Genomic DNA, 16,285 nt, shown 5'->3' with positions numbered 1-16,285 from the left:
CATCCATCTAAGAGAAGGTCACTCTAACCAAACCTACGTCCTGAGCATTTCGCTGCCACCGTCCAAGCTCGCTCGGCCCTGGCAGATGAACCTCAGGATTAAAGGGTGGGTTCAGTTCCGCGCATACTGCATCTCACCTAAAAAATCCATTGCGCAGGCTTGAAGGCTTTACCCACATGCAAAAAGTCCTGTAGCGACGGGCGAGGGTTGAAACGGCAGGTGAAAGGTGCACTGGGAGCCGCAGACTCAACTCCGCATGCAGGCGGTTCAGGATATTGGTCATTTGAGACTGACCGGAGATGACAGTCTCTTGGGGCAGCACCCTGAACGACCAAGCAGCCTTTTCAAGGACAGCACTGCTTGCTCCACTCGGAGAGGGGCCTAGAAAAGGTGGCCTAAACAAAGCTCATCTCCACTTTCACCCGGTTGGTTAACCGCAGGCCAACGGGCATCTTCTCCCAATGCGGTCGCACAAAGAACAAAAGACAAAGGCATGCACCTGCCTCCAAAGGTGTACCTAAATTAACTCTAGCATGTTGGAATATCAGAACCATGCTCGATTCTGCGGATAGTGGACGTCCTGAGCGGCGTTCTGCCCTAATTGCCCATGAGCTGGCTCGTCTCAACATCGACATAGCTGCCCTCAGTGAAGTTCGCCTTCACGAGGAAGGAAGCCTCAGAGAACATGGTGCTGGTTACACACTCTTCTGGTCAGGTAAGCCCAGAACCGAAAAACATCTCTCAGGTGTCGGCTTCATGATCAAAAACTCTATTCTTCCCAAACTCGAAAATCTGCCAACAGGTCACTCTGACCGCATTATCTCCCTACGCCTTCCACTCCACAACAACCAACACGTCGTCCTCTTTAGTATATATGCCCCAACTCTCCAAGCTGACCCTGCCGAAAAGGACAAATTTTATGCTGACCTGCGCCACCTTACCCAAAAAGTGCCCGCAGATGATAAGATCATTATCCTTGGTGATTTCAACGCCAGAGTAGGTAAGAATTTTGATGCCTGGAAAGGAATATTAGGCAAACATGGTGTTGGTAACTGCAACGACAATGGTTGACTCCTGCTAGAATTCTGTGCAGAGCAACAGCTCACCATCACTAATACTATCTTTCAGCAGAAAGATAGTCTGAAGACAACCTGGATGCACCCCAGATCTAAGCATTGGCATCTCATCGATTATGTCCTGGTGCGACGGAGAGATGTTCGCGATGTCCTCCATACCCGCGTGATGCCCAGTGCAGAATGCCAGACAGACCATCGGCTTGTGCGCTGCAAACTCAGCTTCAATCTTAAATTCAAACCCAAAATGGGCAACATCACAAGGAGAAAACTCCAAGTTAACAATCTCCAATCAGCCACAGTAAGAGAGAGATTCCAGGCAAACCTTCAAACTAGGCTTGAAAACCGTTCCACAGTTTCTGCAGATTCCTCTCCTGAAACTACCTGGCAGCATATTAAAAACAGCATTCTGCAATCCTCCGAAGAATACTTAGGGTTCTCCCTCAAGAAGAACAAGGACTGGTTTGACGAAAACAACCAAGAAATCCAGGACTTGTTGAGGAAGAAGAGAACCGCCCACCAAGCACACCTTGCACTGCCATCCTGTCACGCAAGAAAAACAGCCTTTCGTCTCGCATGCAGCAGGCTCCAACAGAAACTCCGTGACATCCAGAACAAGTGGTGGATCGATCTAGCTGTAAAAACTCAATTATGCGCAGATATGGGTGATCACAAAGGTTTCTATGAAGCCTTGAAGACAGCATACGGGCCCACTTACCAGGTACAAAGCCCTCTACTCAGTGCTGATGGCCAAACGCTTCTAACAGATAAAACCTCCATTCTGAATCGATGGTCTGAACACTTTCAAACTCTTTTCAGTACCAACCGTGTGGTCCAAGACTCAGCAATTCAGTCCATCACACAACAACCAGTAAAGTATGAATTGGATACTGCCCCCACTTTAGGAGAAACCCTCAAGGCCATACAGCAGGTAAAAATCGGCAAGGCAGCTGGGGTTGATGGAATTCCACCTGAAGTCTGGAAACATGGGGGCCTTGCCCTCCACACCAAATTTCACGAGTTTGTGGTGCGCTGCTGGGAGCTCGGTGAACTACCATCAGACCTTCGTGATGCTGTCATCATCACTTTGTATAAGAAGAAAGGTATTAAATCTGACTGCTCAAACTACCGTGGTATTACTCTGCTCTCCATTGCTGGCAAAATCCTGGCAAGAATACTCTTGAACAGACTAATACCCACTATAGCAGAAGGGATCCTACCTGAAAGTCAGTGTGGTTTCAGAGCCAACAGAAGCACCACAGACATGGTATTTGTTCTCAGACAACTGCAAGAGAAATGTAGGGAACAGAACAAAGGTCTTTATGTAACCTTTGTCGACCTCACCGAGGCTTTTGATACTGTGAGCAGAAAAGGTCTGTGGCAGATTTTGGAACGTTTAGGTTGTCCCTCCAAGTTCCTTAAAATGATCATCTCACTTCATGAGGATCAGCACGGCCAAGTCAGGTATGGCAATACACTTTCTGAGCCCTTTTTAATTAAGAATGGTGTGAAACAAGGCTGCGTTCTCGCTCCTACCTTATTCACAATCTTTTTTAGCATGATGCTCCAAAGGGCCACAGCAGACCTCGATGATCAGGACGGTATCTACATTCGATATCGTACTGATGGAAGCCTGTTCAATCTAAGGCGTCTGAAGGCCCACACCAAGACCCTAAACCATCTTGTCCGGGAGCTGCTTTATGCTGATGATGCCGCCCTTGTTGCCCACACAGAAGCAGCTCTGCAACGTTTAACATCCTGCTTTGCAGATGCTGCTGAGCTCTTTGGGCTGGAAGTCAGCCTAAAGAAGACAGAAGTTCTCCATCAACCTGCACCTCAGGAAGTCTTCCATCATCCCCATATCACCATTGGCCAATCAGAGCTCAAATCAGTCCAGCAGTTTAATTACCTAGGTAGCCTCATCTCCTCGGATGGTAAGATTGACGGGGAGATAGACAACAGGTTGGCAAAGGCATACAGTGCTTTCGGAAAACTCCACAAAAGAGTATGGCGTAATAAACACTTGAAGAAAAGCACAAAGATCAGTGTTTACAAAGCCATAGTGTTGTCTACTCTCTTGTATGGTTCCGAATCATGGGTCATCTACCGCCACCACCTGCGTCTCCTAGAACGCTTCCATCAGCGCTGCCTCCGTACAATCTTAAACATCCACTGGTCAGATTATGTGACCAATACATCTGTTCTTGAGCAAGCAGCAGTCACAAGTGTAGAGGCCATGCTGATGAGAACACAGCTGCGATGGGCAGGGCACGTCTCCAGGATGAAGGACCACCGCCTCCCTAAGATCTTGCTCTATGGTGAACTTGCCACTGGCTGCCGCAAGAGAGGAGCCCCGAAGAAAAGATTCAAGGACTCCCTGAAACAACATCTCAGCCTTGGCCATATTGATCACCATAATTGGTCCACTCTGGCCTCAAATCGGGAGGCCTGGAGACACAGCATCCATAACGCTGCGGAAGCCTTTGAGAACACACGCAGGATCACTCTCGAGGAGAAAAGGCAACGCAGGAAGAACCGTGTCTTGCGGAATACACCATCTAAGGAGTCTTTCTATTGTGCCTTTTGCAACCGGATATGTCTGTCACGTATTGGCCTCATAAGTCACCAACGTGCATGTAACAAATGTGGATAAAGCCTTCCCAAATCTTCGTTCGCGAAGCCCAGCCATGACCAAATTTCATTTCACTGCCATGGGGAAGTGTGACACAACTGCTTTATCCCTTCCTTCTGCCCTGTCTTTTTGCTTGATCAGTGTTTGTGAAATAAGCAAATTTAAATCAAATGCCCTCTTTTAATTACACAGCAAAACCACAAAGCTGCTGGATGCGATTATGACTCCTGTGAGTAACATCCCAAAGAGTTAGAGGATGCTTTAAAGGGACATATATTGGATTTTTTCCTTATCTTCTGTGCATAGAGAAGGCCTGACTCTGATAAGGTTAAAAGAATTTGAAATAGAATAAGAAAGGAAAAGCTCTTATGTTATGTAAGCTTCAGTTTAAATTTTGGCTTTTTTAATTCAGTTATGTTCTGTGCTTCCCAAAGCGTGGAACGTGTAACACGTGGTCTCTTTTTTTGTTTGTTTGTCTTTCTCCTGGTTTTGTGTGTTGGTTTGCATTTTTTCTTCTTAATTTTGGTTGAGGAAAGGTTCTGCTCTTACACTAGAAATTTTATTTCAGGATTTCCCTTATTTTTTCAAAGTATCTTTGACAGAGTAGAGAATTGAATTATGTGTTTTCTTACTTCTCACTTGAAGAAACAGGGATAGTTAAATATCTCTTTTTCCATTCAGCTTTCATTTCTTATGTCATCCCACTGGGTTTTTTTTGTTATGTCACAAAGCCTTCCAGGAAAAATAAATGACCAGGGATTGTCTTATGGAAAAAAACTCAGTCCTGCTCCTGTATTGGGAAGCACTAGAGAAGGGCAAAGCATTCTTGGTTTTGGTTTTTTTCCACTCTCTCATCAGGCACCTTTAACAACACTTACATATTCTTAACTGGGCTATTGTCCTGCATGCTGAGGTGCCCTTTTTCCCATCCAGGAGTTCCAAATGTGCAGGAATTTCATGAATGCATAGGTGGGGAGGCTGGAGCCCTTCCCCCACAGCCTGCAGGCTTTGTTCTTAAGCTCTTAAACTTTGAGTGTCCAGCAATTAAGTTCTGATGTCACCAATTCCTGAGTGGTAGAGGAAGAGATATGAGAAGACTGACCTGTTTCTGGTCCTTGCCCTTAGTAAAGCAAAGCTGAGCTCAGAACCTCTCTGGCCCTCAGATAGATTTGAATCTGAAGCAAACCCCTGTTTCTCAGACTGCCAGTATAAATTAGTAGCACATGTCTAATAGAGCATGCCCATAAATGCAGCTTTGATGACAGATTTTCAGCATGATTTAATATCTTAAATACAAGTTGATTTTTTTTTAAGTGTTACATGCAGTATTGGTGAATTCCAGTTCTCTTCAAGCATGATTTTATTAATTTAACCCAACCCAACTTGGGTTAAAGGTATTCAACTTCATTCAGACTGTTAACAATATTGCTGAAGCATTGCTTTTCCTCATAATTTGGTTTTTTTCTGATTTTTTTTTTTTTTTCCCCCCCTCCCTCTCTTGTAGCTGCTGGACTCATGCACACTTTCAATGCACATGCAGCTACAGACATCACAGGATTTGGGATCCTGGGGCATGCACAGAACCTTGCCAAGCAGCAGCGAAACGAGGTGTCCTTCGTGATCCATAACCTTCCCGTTCTTGCCAAGATGGCTGCTGTCAGCAAGGCTTGTGGAAACATGTTTGGCCTCATGCACGGGACTTGTCCAGAGACTTCAGGTAGGTGACAGTTGTGCCACCCTCTTTCCTTCCCTGCACCCCCACCTTAGAATTTAATATCAAACGTACAAATCGTGTGCCTTGTGCATTCAGCAGCACAGTTGGCTTGGCAGGTAGCCAGGCTAATGAGCATCAGCCACACAGCTGTTCACAACTGACTTCTTCAGCCTAACTTCCAAACCACTATCCTGTTCTGAATGCCTTCTACTTCCATATGGAACACTGTTGTAGAAACCCTGGGTTTGCGGGTTTGCAGTTAGAAGGTTGTGATGGTTTTAGGTTTGTTACTATGAAAATCTGTGAAGCTGAGTGATGAATGGGCCAGTCTTTGTGAGTGAGGCCTTATCTGTCCCCAGCATACAGACATCCAAGAATATAGATTTTCTCCCTTACTTTTATGAAATTGGACTATAAGGGACTATGACTAGCAGAAAAAAAAAATTGGTCTCTGACCCCTTCATTACTTGAGTTGTCTGCTTAATAAAGCTGCCACTTGCAGTGACAGTGAATACAACAGACTATACGGAGGATCTGGCTGTGGACAAACATTTACAGAGTTGTTAAGTTGCTTTTTAAGAGTAGGCCACTTCTCTGATGAGCACAATCACTGTCCTCTGCTGGAAGTCTTTCTACTTCACTTTCCCCTTGAATCTTCTGTCCTGTTCTGTTTTTTCTAATTTAATCTGACTTCTGTTTCTCTTTGGGAAATGGAGAAGATGTAGCACCAAATCTGTCTTTTTCCTCTTACGTCATTTCTCCACCCTCTTCCGGCTCTCCAAAAGTATTATCCAAGTTCTCTGCAGTTCACAGCAGAGGGGGCCCCTTGAAGCTGAGCAGTCCGAAGATCTGGAAAGAAGCATCACAGTGAGAGCCATAAACTCTTCCCCTGGTGAATACACAACTTACCCCGATCTGAATTGTCCCTTGGCCATCTGTGTTTGAGCAGACACTCTGTCCTACAGAGACTGTGTGGCTCAGGTGATGTGTAATAGGATATGGGATGTAAAGCCTTTGAAGAGTTCAAGAATCCAGCATCAGTAAGAAGGGACCAGAAATACCTGGTGGCAGCTTGGCAAGATGTGTCAATAAGGTTGGTAGCACCAGACAGATTCTCACTACCCAGAGCCCACCTAGCCAGAGTGCTGGTAGCATTTGTTATCAGTTGGAAAGAGTCCAAAAAGTAGCTGGGACACAGAGCTGGAACTGCAAGGTGCTCTCTCGGGTGAGCGGCTATAGCAGAGGTTTTGAATAGCAGTTGGTGTGGGAATGGTTTAGCTGCAAAGCCTTTGGAGCTGCCCATACTGCTCCCTGGGGATACCCAATTCTGCCTTTTCACTGAGGGAATGTGAAGCAGTGCAGATGGATGCACTGCTGGGAAGTGGGAAACGCTTGACTTCAGAATCTCTTTTGGGACTTGAGAGCGAGAACTGTCTTTGAAATGCTGAGCAGCCTGTGTTCGGCAGAGATGGATGATGATGGAAAAACCAGCGAGACGTATCTGGCTGGCTGTGAGCTGTGGGTGCCTCAGAGCTTGTCTGTTTGATTTCATCACAGCACTGGGTTTCTCACATTAGAGGTGGCCACAGGGATTTGTGAGAGGGCAGTGTCTGCCAGGTATTTAAAAGATCTGTAGCCACGTGGACACACCAGCCCTGCCCTGAAAGCTGTGTAACCACAGTCACACAGGCTTTGGGCTTGCACTGCACAGCCTGACGTGTCTCAGCAGTGTGTGAGCTCGGGCAGGCTCTGCTAGGATGGCTCCTTCAGACCCAGGCTGTCTGCACACCTCAAGTCCTGGAGTTGATTTATGTGAAGGCATGGCTCTGCCTCCCTGTGCTCGATACCCAGCTGTGAGGAAGCCTGGTGGGGGCTGCTCAGGGCTGTTCATACTGTGATACAGACACTCTCCTCCTCTGTTGGCTTAAACTTCCAGACACGCTCTGTCTGTCGCTTCTTCATCTGTGAACAGATGTTTTTCAGCAGACTGGGCAGGCAATGAGAAATTTACTGGAAAACTATTTGAATGGATGTTAAGGTTATTGTGGGATTTTTTTTCCCCATGTGCATTTGCTGGCCACCTGTTGACAAAAGTCAGCGTTGAAAACATCTGTTACGTCATCTCTTCCATCTTCCAGGCACTCTTGCTTATGGTGTATTTTCTTAAAATTGCACTTTACGTGATTTTGTGCTTTCTATTAGGTAATTGTTTGCTGGTGGTTAAAGTTGCAGTCAGGCAGTTGGTTTCCAAAGAATTAACTCTGTTAGAGTAGCTGCTTGCAGAGATAAGTCACAGAGTTACTGTGTGTGGGACGCTTATGCATGTGTGTATTTTTGTCATCCTCTTCTAATAACTTTTGAAGCTGCTGGCTGGTGTCAGATGACTTTTTTAGCTGTAGTAGAGGTATCTCAGCATCTTCGTGTTCGTGCACATTTGGTGGAAATTGGCAGATGGGTAGAAAAGAAGGGCTGTGTCAGTGCCTGATTGGAGGCAGGGCTAATGATCTCATCCAAGTCATTGTGGGAGAAAGCCATTAGCAGGGGAAAGGACACTTGGTTTTGATTCATGAACTGTTTGTATCTCTGCTCTTAATTGCAAAGCTTTGTCTAGCCTGCTTTTGAAGTGTTCTGTGTCCACTTCTCTGCTTGCAATACTCTTAAAACAAGCACTGTTCAAAACCTCTTACCAAAAAAAAAAAAGCCTTTTTATTTTTAAAAAGATAAGCCAGGACAGATACCAAGTGTCTGCATCCTTTCAGCTCCCCAAAACCAGAGCAGCTGGGAATACCAATAACAAACTGGACTAGAATAAATAGTAGGGAACCTTAAGGACTTACCCAAGGCTTAATGAGACTGGTCAGTCTAGCAGAGAAATAAATATAATCCCTGCATAGAGGAAACCTACTGCTGGCTGAGAGTAGTCCATAGCATTTATTAAGGGTTATTGATTAAACTGTGGGAAGCGATTTTTCACTGGAAACTGGGATTTTGTACTTGTGTTGATCTTGCCAAAGAATGATAATGGACTGCAGGTACCAGTGATACAAAATTCCAGAAACAGAGTGTGTATTGAAAAGATAATTGAGTGAAGATTACTTTTGTGCTCTTTCTCATTTCCTTTTTTGCCATACTTGTACACCTCCCTTCTGGCTGGTTAGTACATCCTCTGCACTCTCTCTTGTAAACCTCTTCCCTGACTTGCATCACAATGTAAGTTTCTCTTCTATTTGATTTAGAGCCTTCCATGGGAATGTCACATAATTCCTTTCCAATTGATTTGTCTGTTACATCCGGAGTAGTTTTAAGCGCTGTCATTCAAGCTTATGGGGTTTTTTTTGTTGTTGTTGGGTTTGATGGAAGTACCTGGATGTTATTTTTGAAATGTCAGAGAGGTGGGCATTTTCTGGCCGGCACACTTGTTTTCTTCATGTAGAATTGAAAAAATTGCTTTTGCTCTTCCATTTATCCTTATCATTAATTCCTCATGTTCAGTAGCTGCTTCTTTGTCATGGCCTCAAATTAAAAGTATCTTTAGTCACCAATGAGAGGACTGACTGTGTGCTTGGAAAAGCAAACATAAAGGTGGCTAAGGTCAAACATAAAGGTGCCCAAGGTGCCAAGGGCCTGTCTGGGGGCTGTGGAGCAGGAGGTGGCACTGAGCCCGGCTCAGCAGGTGGCCCTTTGCCCCAGAGTTGGCCAGAGTTGGTGGCATAACTTGTGAGGGTCAAATTACTCTTTAGGAGTAAGTGAGCCTCAGCATGTGCCCAAATTTCTGTTTGTGTGAATCTACTCTCTTGCCTGTGTTCTCCAAACATTTCCAATTCACTTGCTAAGCTGCCTTTTTCAGTGCTTTGAGATTCTTAGAGTGGAAGTGCTCTGAGGTTTAATCGTGGAATGGTGAGCTTGCTAACTAGTTAACTGTGCTGCTTCTGAAAGCATTTTTTAGTAAATAAAATATTTTCACTTGTGTCTGAGGGGAAAAAATACTTAAATGGAAGGCTAAAAAATTTCTCAAACAAAGGAGTCACAGGGACCGTCACAGGGAGCACTGGATCAAGCCTGTGTTTAATGTTCTGCCTCTTGCATTCTCAGCAGGGCAGTGGTCCCTGCTTTGATGAATGATTTCATTGCAGGCCATGGGATTACTCACAGAATCAGCTGCCACCAATATGTGGTTACAGGTATCTGCACATGACCTTTACCCAAAATGTTTCTGTGTAAAGGCACGTTGCAGTCCTCTGTGGAAGGTTACAATGCTGGGGTTGTTTCAGTATGTCATTTGTTGGCATCAGTACCACGTCCTTTTGCCAACATCTTTTGTGTGTATTTGGCTTCATTTATATGAAACTAAACACTGAATTCAGGCACAAACCTCTTGCTGCAAAGCAAGAGCTTGGACTTCCATGGTGTCTTCTCTTAGAATCGCTGGATTTCATTAGACTCCACTGAAGCCACCAAGTGCTTGTCCAAGTAGGGCTTTGGCAGATGCAGGTTTGAAGTGCTTTGCAAACAGATGTCTGATGCTCTGCTCTCTCTCTCTTCCCAGGAGGCCTCCTCATCTGCTTACCACGGGAGCAGGCAGCACGATTCTGCGCCGAGATCAAGTCTCCGAAATACGGCGAGGGGCACCAGGCGTGGATCATCGGGATCGTGGAGAAGGGCAACCGCACGGCCCGGATTATAGACAAGCCACGGATCATTGAGGTGGCACCACAGGTGGCCACTCAGAACGTGAACCCCACGCCCGGTGCCACCTCTTAATAGAGATCAAATAGCTGTTTGTTTTTTGAATAGATCTATTCCCTTATCATCCTACAATTTAAAGAACTGTAAAAAAAAAAAAAAGAAAAGAAAACTTGTTGTGTCTGCACATCTGGTGGCCTTAGGTCAGTTTATGAGTGGATACAAATAATAAAATGAAATCCATTGCCTTTTTTTCCTGTTACATTAACTGAAGATGCACCTAATCTTGAGGCAGCTTCTGAGTTGAGAATTATATTGTTATCCAATACTGTTGATTCATTTTGAATCTTTAGACACTTATCTCTTGCCGCATAGGCTCTTTTTAAAGGTGCTTTCACGTAGCACAGACATTACCAGTAGTAGTGTCAAATAGCAGTTCGTGTCCTTTCATTATGTGTATATTTATCATGAGTCTAATTTTGATGCCTTGAGTGATATTCCAGAAAGGCAATAAATTGACAAGTGACACAGTGGGTTACCCAGTAGTAAGATGGTTGCATGATTGCATTCAATCTTCGATTTATTTTATTTTTAAATTTTTTTTTTTTTTTTTTTGGTAAGGTTTAGTCTTACCAAGAGCATCTACGACCCTGGACTTTGCTTGGTAGTGCACTCAGTTTAAACAGCAAGTGCTGACTTTTTGCATGGAAAGCGCTTCAGAGTCGAAGGAGTAATTTCAAATTTCATTATTTGTAGACCTGACAATATTTACTGTATTATCAATGATTGTTTTCTTTATTGATAGTAAGGACAAATAATTCTTTTTTTTTTTTTTCCTTTTGCAACGTGATTGGATGTGCTATAGTGCAACAAAGGTTTTTCAGACCAAAAGGAGGTTACTGTATAATATTCATTTACAATTCACTATATAAATAACTACACAAATAATTTTTAAATATAATCAAACTAAAATAAACCTCTGTTCTGTGGATGGTAGTGTTTAATACATTTTATATTTTGTATAGTGATTACAAGCCTTTTTTGTTTCTTTAAAAATCAGCAGCTGTTTAGTATAATTCTTAGTATTATTTTGTTCTTTGCTCAAATACATTTTTCTGCACGCTTTTGTGATCTGTGTTTAAAACCAACATTGCCAACATTGCAGCTTGAACTTAAGCTTGTTATTCAAAATAAATATTTAATTTTTTTTATTGCTCTTGTATAAGTGCATGAACTTTTGATTCCTAGCTGAATTATTCCCTGGAAAGAGAAGAAATCCTCAGGCTTTTTTATTCTATTGCATGTTTGATTATATTGATAATTGTAATCGCTCCTTTAATCAGTTCTCCAAGGTGTGATGTCCAGTGGTAACCTTGAGTAAAGCTGGGGGCAAGCAGGTTATCTCCAAGTATATTACCCACTCTATTTTGTTTATTTTACTCACCAGCACCAAGTAGGCAACATTTTGAATTGTTTCCTCTGCAAGTGCTCCTGACTGTGCCTGCTGTCAGCAAAGACGGGCTCCTGAGCAGCCCTGTCCTGGAATGCTGGATGCTGGAGCCCATTTCTTCCCACTGCAGCAGCCTCACAGCTCACCCTGCTCTGCTCAGAGACACCGTGCTGTCCTTCTTCTGAACTGCACTGAACCTGCTCTAGTGAAGCTTCTCCCAGATTCTGGAATTTGCTCTGTGATATTCAGGCCAGGAAGAAAAAAGTCTTGGATAACCATTACTGCAGCAAGAATTACAAAGGCTTTTGTCTATGAACATTGAGTCACTGGAGCTGAGCCAATCTCGTGCCTCATGCAAGGTTTAAATTTCCAGTCTTCCTCCTAATGGCATCTCTGGCAAAACTTGGCTCATCTTTTTTCCACTCAGGTTCTCAACCTTTTGCAAAGCTAGAATTTTTTTTTTTTCTTTTTTTCATCCCCTCCTTGGGAATAGCTTAAGCCACGCAGACTCTCACGCTCCTTTTCCTGGAGATGAAGTCCAAGAGTTGCACGTTCACCACAAAGCCTCAAAGCAATAACCAAGTTTTTGACTTTGCTTTGAGGAAAAAAAGTTGCTAGGTTTTTTTCCAGCAGTTCTGAAGCATCAAAAGCCAGTTGTGAAAAAAATTGATTTTCCTTTTTTCCCCCCGCTGTTTTGTGAAACTTGTTCTGTATCCTGATGTGAAACCATGGACCTGACATCTGTTCATTTGCTTTATTATGGTCATGGACAAGACACTACTTTAGGGGGTTTTTTTAAAACTAATAAAATCACCTAAGTAGATCAAATGGGTGCAGAACAGTTGAGTCCTTCTGCATGAAAGTGCTTGTTACACAGATCTGTTGTATTTTAAACTGGCACTGGATGTGTGTCAGTTCACCCTAGGCAGGAAAAGGTCCTGTTTGGTAGATATTGGTGTGCTTTTTTCACTTGTTATGATGGTTAGTTCATGAGCCAGGTGTGAAAACAACATTTCTCCTTCCCTAGAAGTGACTTGAATGGCAGAATGATCATGTCCAAGGAAAGGGTGTGTGGAAAGGTGAGTGGAAATCCACAGCCATCAGCAAGAACCATCTGGACTTTTGGAGGAAGACTTCCTGTGAGACAGATGCAAGTAAAACCCTAGAGAAGATTCAGTCACTTTCCATACTGGTGTAGTCATATGATCTGACTCAGAAGCCTCTCCTGATGCTTCCCCCGATGGCTGGAATTTACATCCCAAAGCGCTTCCTGGCTTGGGTGATGAGTTGGGATGTCCTCTGTGAGCACCACCTAATCACTTGGGGTGTGCAGCGATTTGTGTAAGAGCTTGAATGATTTGTTTTGCTAAATCAAAGATTGTACACTAGGAATGACCTGTAGGAGAGTGTATTGTAAGGGGCTGGCAAGTCTTGAGTCCTGCACCTTTAAGCAAGACACAAGAGATCTCCTCTTTAAACGAAGATTTTTTTGACATGCTGTCATCAAAAAGCTGTGAGAAAGCAACAGTGAACAGTTGTTTTTATTAGTCATGTCCAGTCATTTACACAAACGTAATGTACCTTTTTTTCATACACAGGTACCTCTGCGTGCACCAGCTCCCATCCCTGTCTGTACGAGAAGGCTGCCTGTGAAACTCCATCCAAGTTGTGGGGAAAAAAAAAAATCTTTCTTTAAAAAGAAAGAATTTAATAATTGAAATAACCACTAGCCTAAACAATATATTTGTTAAGTAGCATATATTCTTGGAAAGTTAGTATCTGTTATCAGTCTTTTAATATGTTGGTTTCCTCAAGCCTTTTGCTTTTCTTCCTGTATGAGGGAAAAAATAACACTTAAAATCTGCAGCAGTATATAAAGCCAGAATAGCTTTGTCCTTTTTTTTTTTTTGAAGTTATTATTTTGTTTTCATGCTTTGCTAGGAATTCAGGACTGACCCTTTTCTAATTAGGAGATTATGAAAATCAGTGTGAATGCTGCAGTGAGAGGACAGCAAACCTGAGTCACTGTGGGGGAGTGGATGGGCACAATGGCTGATGCTTAGTGTTTCACTGATTTTTCACTGAATGTCTGGTGAACAGTTGGGAAGATTCACCTGGATGCTCATCCATATCCTGACCAGAGATGTGATTGGCAACCCCTGTGGCTGCTGCTTGAAGAGGGGAAAGGAATCTTGGAATTCAGCAGAGCCCAGGAACTAGAGCAAAGCGTAGGGCAGAGAAGTCATCGAGACCCTTGACCTTTTATTTGTCACTACGTCCCCCTATTTTGTTCTCTATTGAATCCATATTTCCCTTTTCCTCCTTTTCACTGCTAATGTGTCCACAGAATCCCTCCTTGAATCTTCTGGTCATGAGAAATGAACCTGTGCGTTGGCGGCAGTGGATTTTGTTTTTCTTGTTATTGTCTCATCTACATCTGTTTTCCCTGGCATCTCAGTTAAAAAAGCTAATTTTGCTGAGTTGGAGCAGCTGCCACTTCCCACCATAGTAAATTAAGCTTTCAGAAGACCTCATCTTTGGAATTACAGTTCTGATCATAATGTGGATTTTAATAGTCAATTGAGATGCTTATTAAATTATAACACTGTGCATTAGGAACGTTCATGTGCTGCTGGAGAAATCTCAATCGTTTAGGTTTTATTAGTTTCGTGATTTAATGAACAGAAAACATTAAAACTAAAAGCCAAATGCAAACCAGCTGTATAAAAATGTTCTATAAAATTCAGGAAATTGACAGACATAGCTGTAAAAGTACTTTGCAAAGACACAGCCTCTCTTAAATGCCATCCATTTTAATAAAGTGATTAATGCCACCATCAGCTTTCTTAACAAAGAAAATTTCTCCCTTGTTTCTTTTCCTGTGTTCATGAGATTCAGCCTGTACTTACCATGGTAAGTGAGGCTTATCGATGGTTGGAAAATCATTCACTCTGGGCTGTTAAGATGCAAAGCTCCTTTTTAAAAATGCATACATTAGGAAAAAGGTTCTTTGCTCAGAAGGTGGTCAGGCGCTGGAACAGGCTCCCCACGGAAATGGTCACAGCACCAGGCCTGACAGAGTTCAAGGAGCCTTCGGACAACACTCTCAGGCACATGGTGTGATTCTTGGGGTGTCCTGTGTAGAGCCAGGAGTTGGACTGGTGGTCCTTGTGGGTCCCTTCCAGCTCAGGATATTCCATGATTATAAATATATTTATGCAGGGATGTATTATGTATGTATAAAAGTATCTTGGTTCTCAAACTCCTAAATCAGTACAGCCAAATCACTACTTCTTGTTCATTTTTTTCAGGTATGAAAGACACCTTTGCACAAGATGCTGTCAAACACCTGTGGAAGAAATACCCACATTGCAAACAGGTCCCTGCCAGAATAGGCATGTGTAGTATTGTTCTGCTTCATCTTTTTGATGGGACTTTTACCTAAATTTTGAAACAGATGATGATGTATTGAGGTTCCTGTTTCAATTTGGATTGTAAAGGCAATTGCAGCATATATCTGAGTTATACACAGGCCTTTCAGTGCAGTTATAATTAGGACTTCAGTAATAAAATTATTATTCTGGGGTTTTTTGATTTTTTTTCTGTTACCCCTCACTTGAGTTTGATTTGAGGTACTTTTATTAACTTTCTGTTTACCTATGAGTAAGAGTTTTGTTACAGCTCAGGAATCAAAGGTCTGGTTTCCTTGGCAATGATGGACTGGGTGCTGTCACTGCTGTTGCAACTTGTCCCTTCACAGTGCCTGTACTCTTGGCTCTGTGACTACACAAAATCGTTTAGAGATCTTTTTTTTCTGGGTTCCTAACCTGGTTTGTCCCACTTCTATGAACAGCATATGTGGAACCACTGACCATGAGAGCCACAAACAGGAATGCACCCTAGATCAGGCAAATGCCACAAATGGAGTATGTTAAACCTGCTCTGGTACATCTTCACTTAAATCACTGGGAGTTTTGCCACTGAGTTTTCAAGGGAACCAGCTTTTAGGGCACAGGTTATGTTCAGGAGCTCTTCGTATCCATACCTTGGCTTCTGTTTAACTGCAGCACTAACATGAAGCTTAGTGTATTGACAGCTGACATTTTGATCCATCAACAGGTCACCTCGGATTCCAGCAAAACCTGTTGCAGAATGGGAGTTAAGCTTCCTAAAGGAGTTGTGGAGCAGAGTTTTGGTGCCCACCCTGTGATCATGAGACCACCTGGATCTACAGGGGACTCATGATGGTGCCTCTCTAGAAGCAGGGCCCAAATTGCTCATGAGTGAGGGGCAGGTGTGAGATCTATTTTCAATCCTGGGTTAGCAAAATAATGCAAATTCTTGGTGCAATTTCCTTCCAGTCCTCATAGCGCAATGCAGTTTATATTATGACAGTGTTTTTGTTACTGGGTTTGCTGCCCTCAATTTACCATTCCTCTCTCTCTCCTGGCTTTCTTATCCAGATCCCCAACTTCTCCATCACCTGGAAGAGTAGCTGGAAGAGCATCTTGCAAGGCTGGACCTGGAACAGGCAGCACACTGCCTTCCTCCCACCTTCACCCTCCTCAGAACTCTTAATGTCTGTCCCCACCTCTCTGCTCCATCCTGGTCAGAGATGAATCTCCTTGGCCCTGGGACAGGGGAAAGATGAAGCACAGCAAACTCCAGTAGGAGATACTCCACCTTCCAGCAGTGTTAGGGCTTGAAGAATGAGCTGACTGCCACACGGGTGT

General features: G+C 43.4%; 1 protein-coding gene across 2 annotated transcripts in view; it reads left to right on the top strand.

The window, feature by feature from the left end:
* Positions 1 to 13,596, top strand: part of SEPHS1 (selenophosphate synthetase 1) — a 31,199-nt gene extending 17,603 nt beyond the window's left edge. For both annotated transcript variants that reach the window (XM_032687254.1, XM_032687255.1), the window contains exons 8-9: positions 5,210 to 5,422; positions 9,966 to 13,596. In XM_032687254.1, coding sequence (XP_032543145.1) covers positions 5,210 to 5,422; positions 9,966 to 10,180 — 428 coding nt within the window. In that variant the 3' untranslated portion in view covers positions 10,181 to 13,596. The remainder of the gene's footprint in view (positions 1 to 5,209; positions 5,423 to 9,965) is intronic.
* Positions 13,597 to 16,285: the final 2,689 nt, after the last annotated feature.

The sequence above is a fragment of the Chiroxiphia lanceolata genome, chromosome 5 (genome assembly GCF_009829145.1).
Source record: "Chiroxiphia lanceolata isolate bChiLan1 chromosome 5, bChiLan1.pri, whole genome shotgun sequence".
NCBI classification, from domain to species: domain Eukaryota; kingdom Metazoa; phylum Chordata; class Aves; order Passeriformes; family Pipridae; genus Chiroxiphia; species Chiroxiphia lanceolata.
This window is presented reverse-complemented; position numbering and strand designations above follow the sequence as displayed.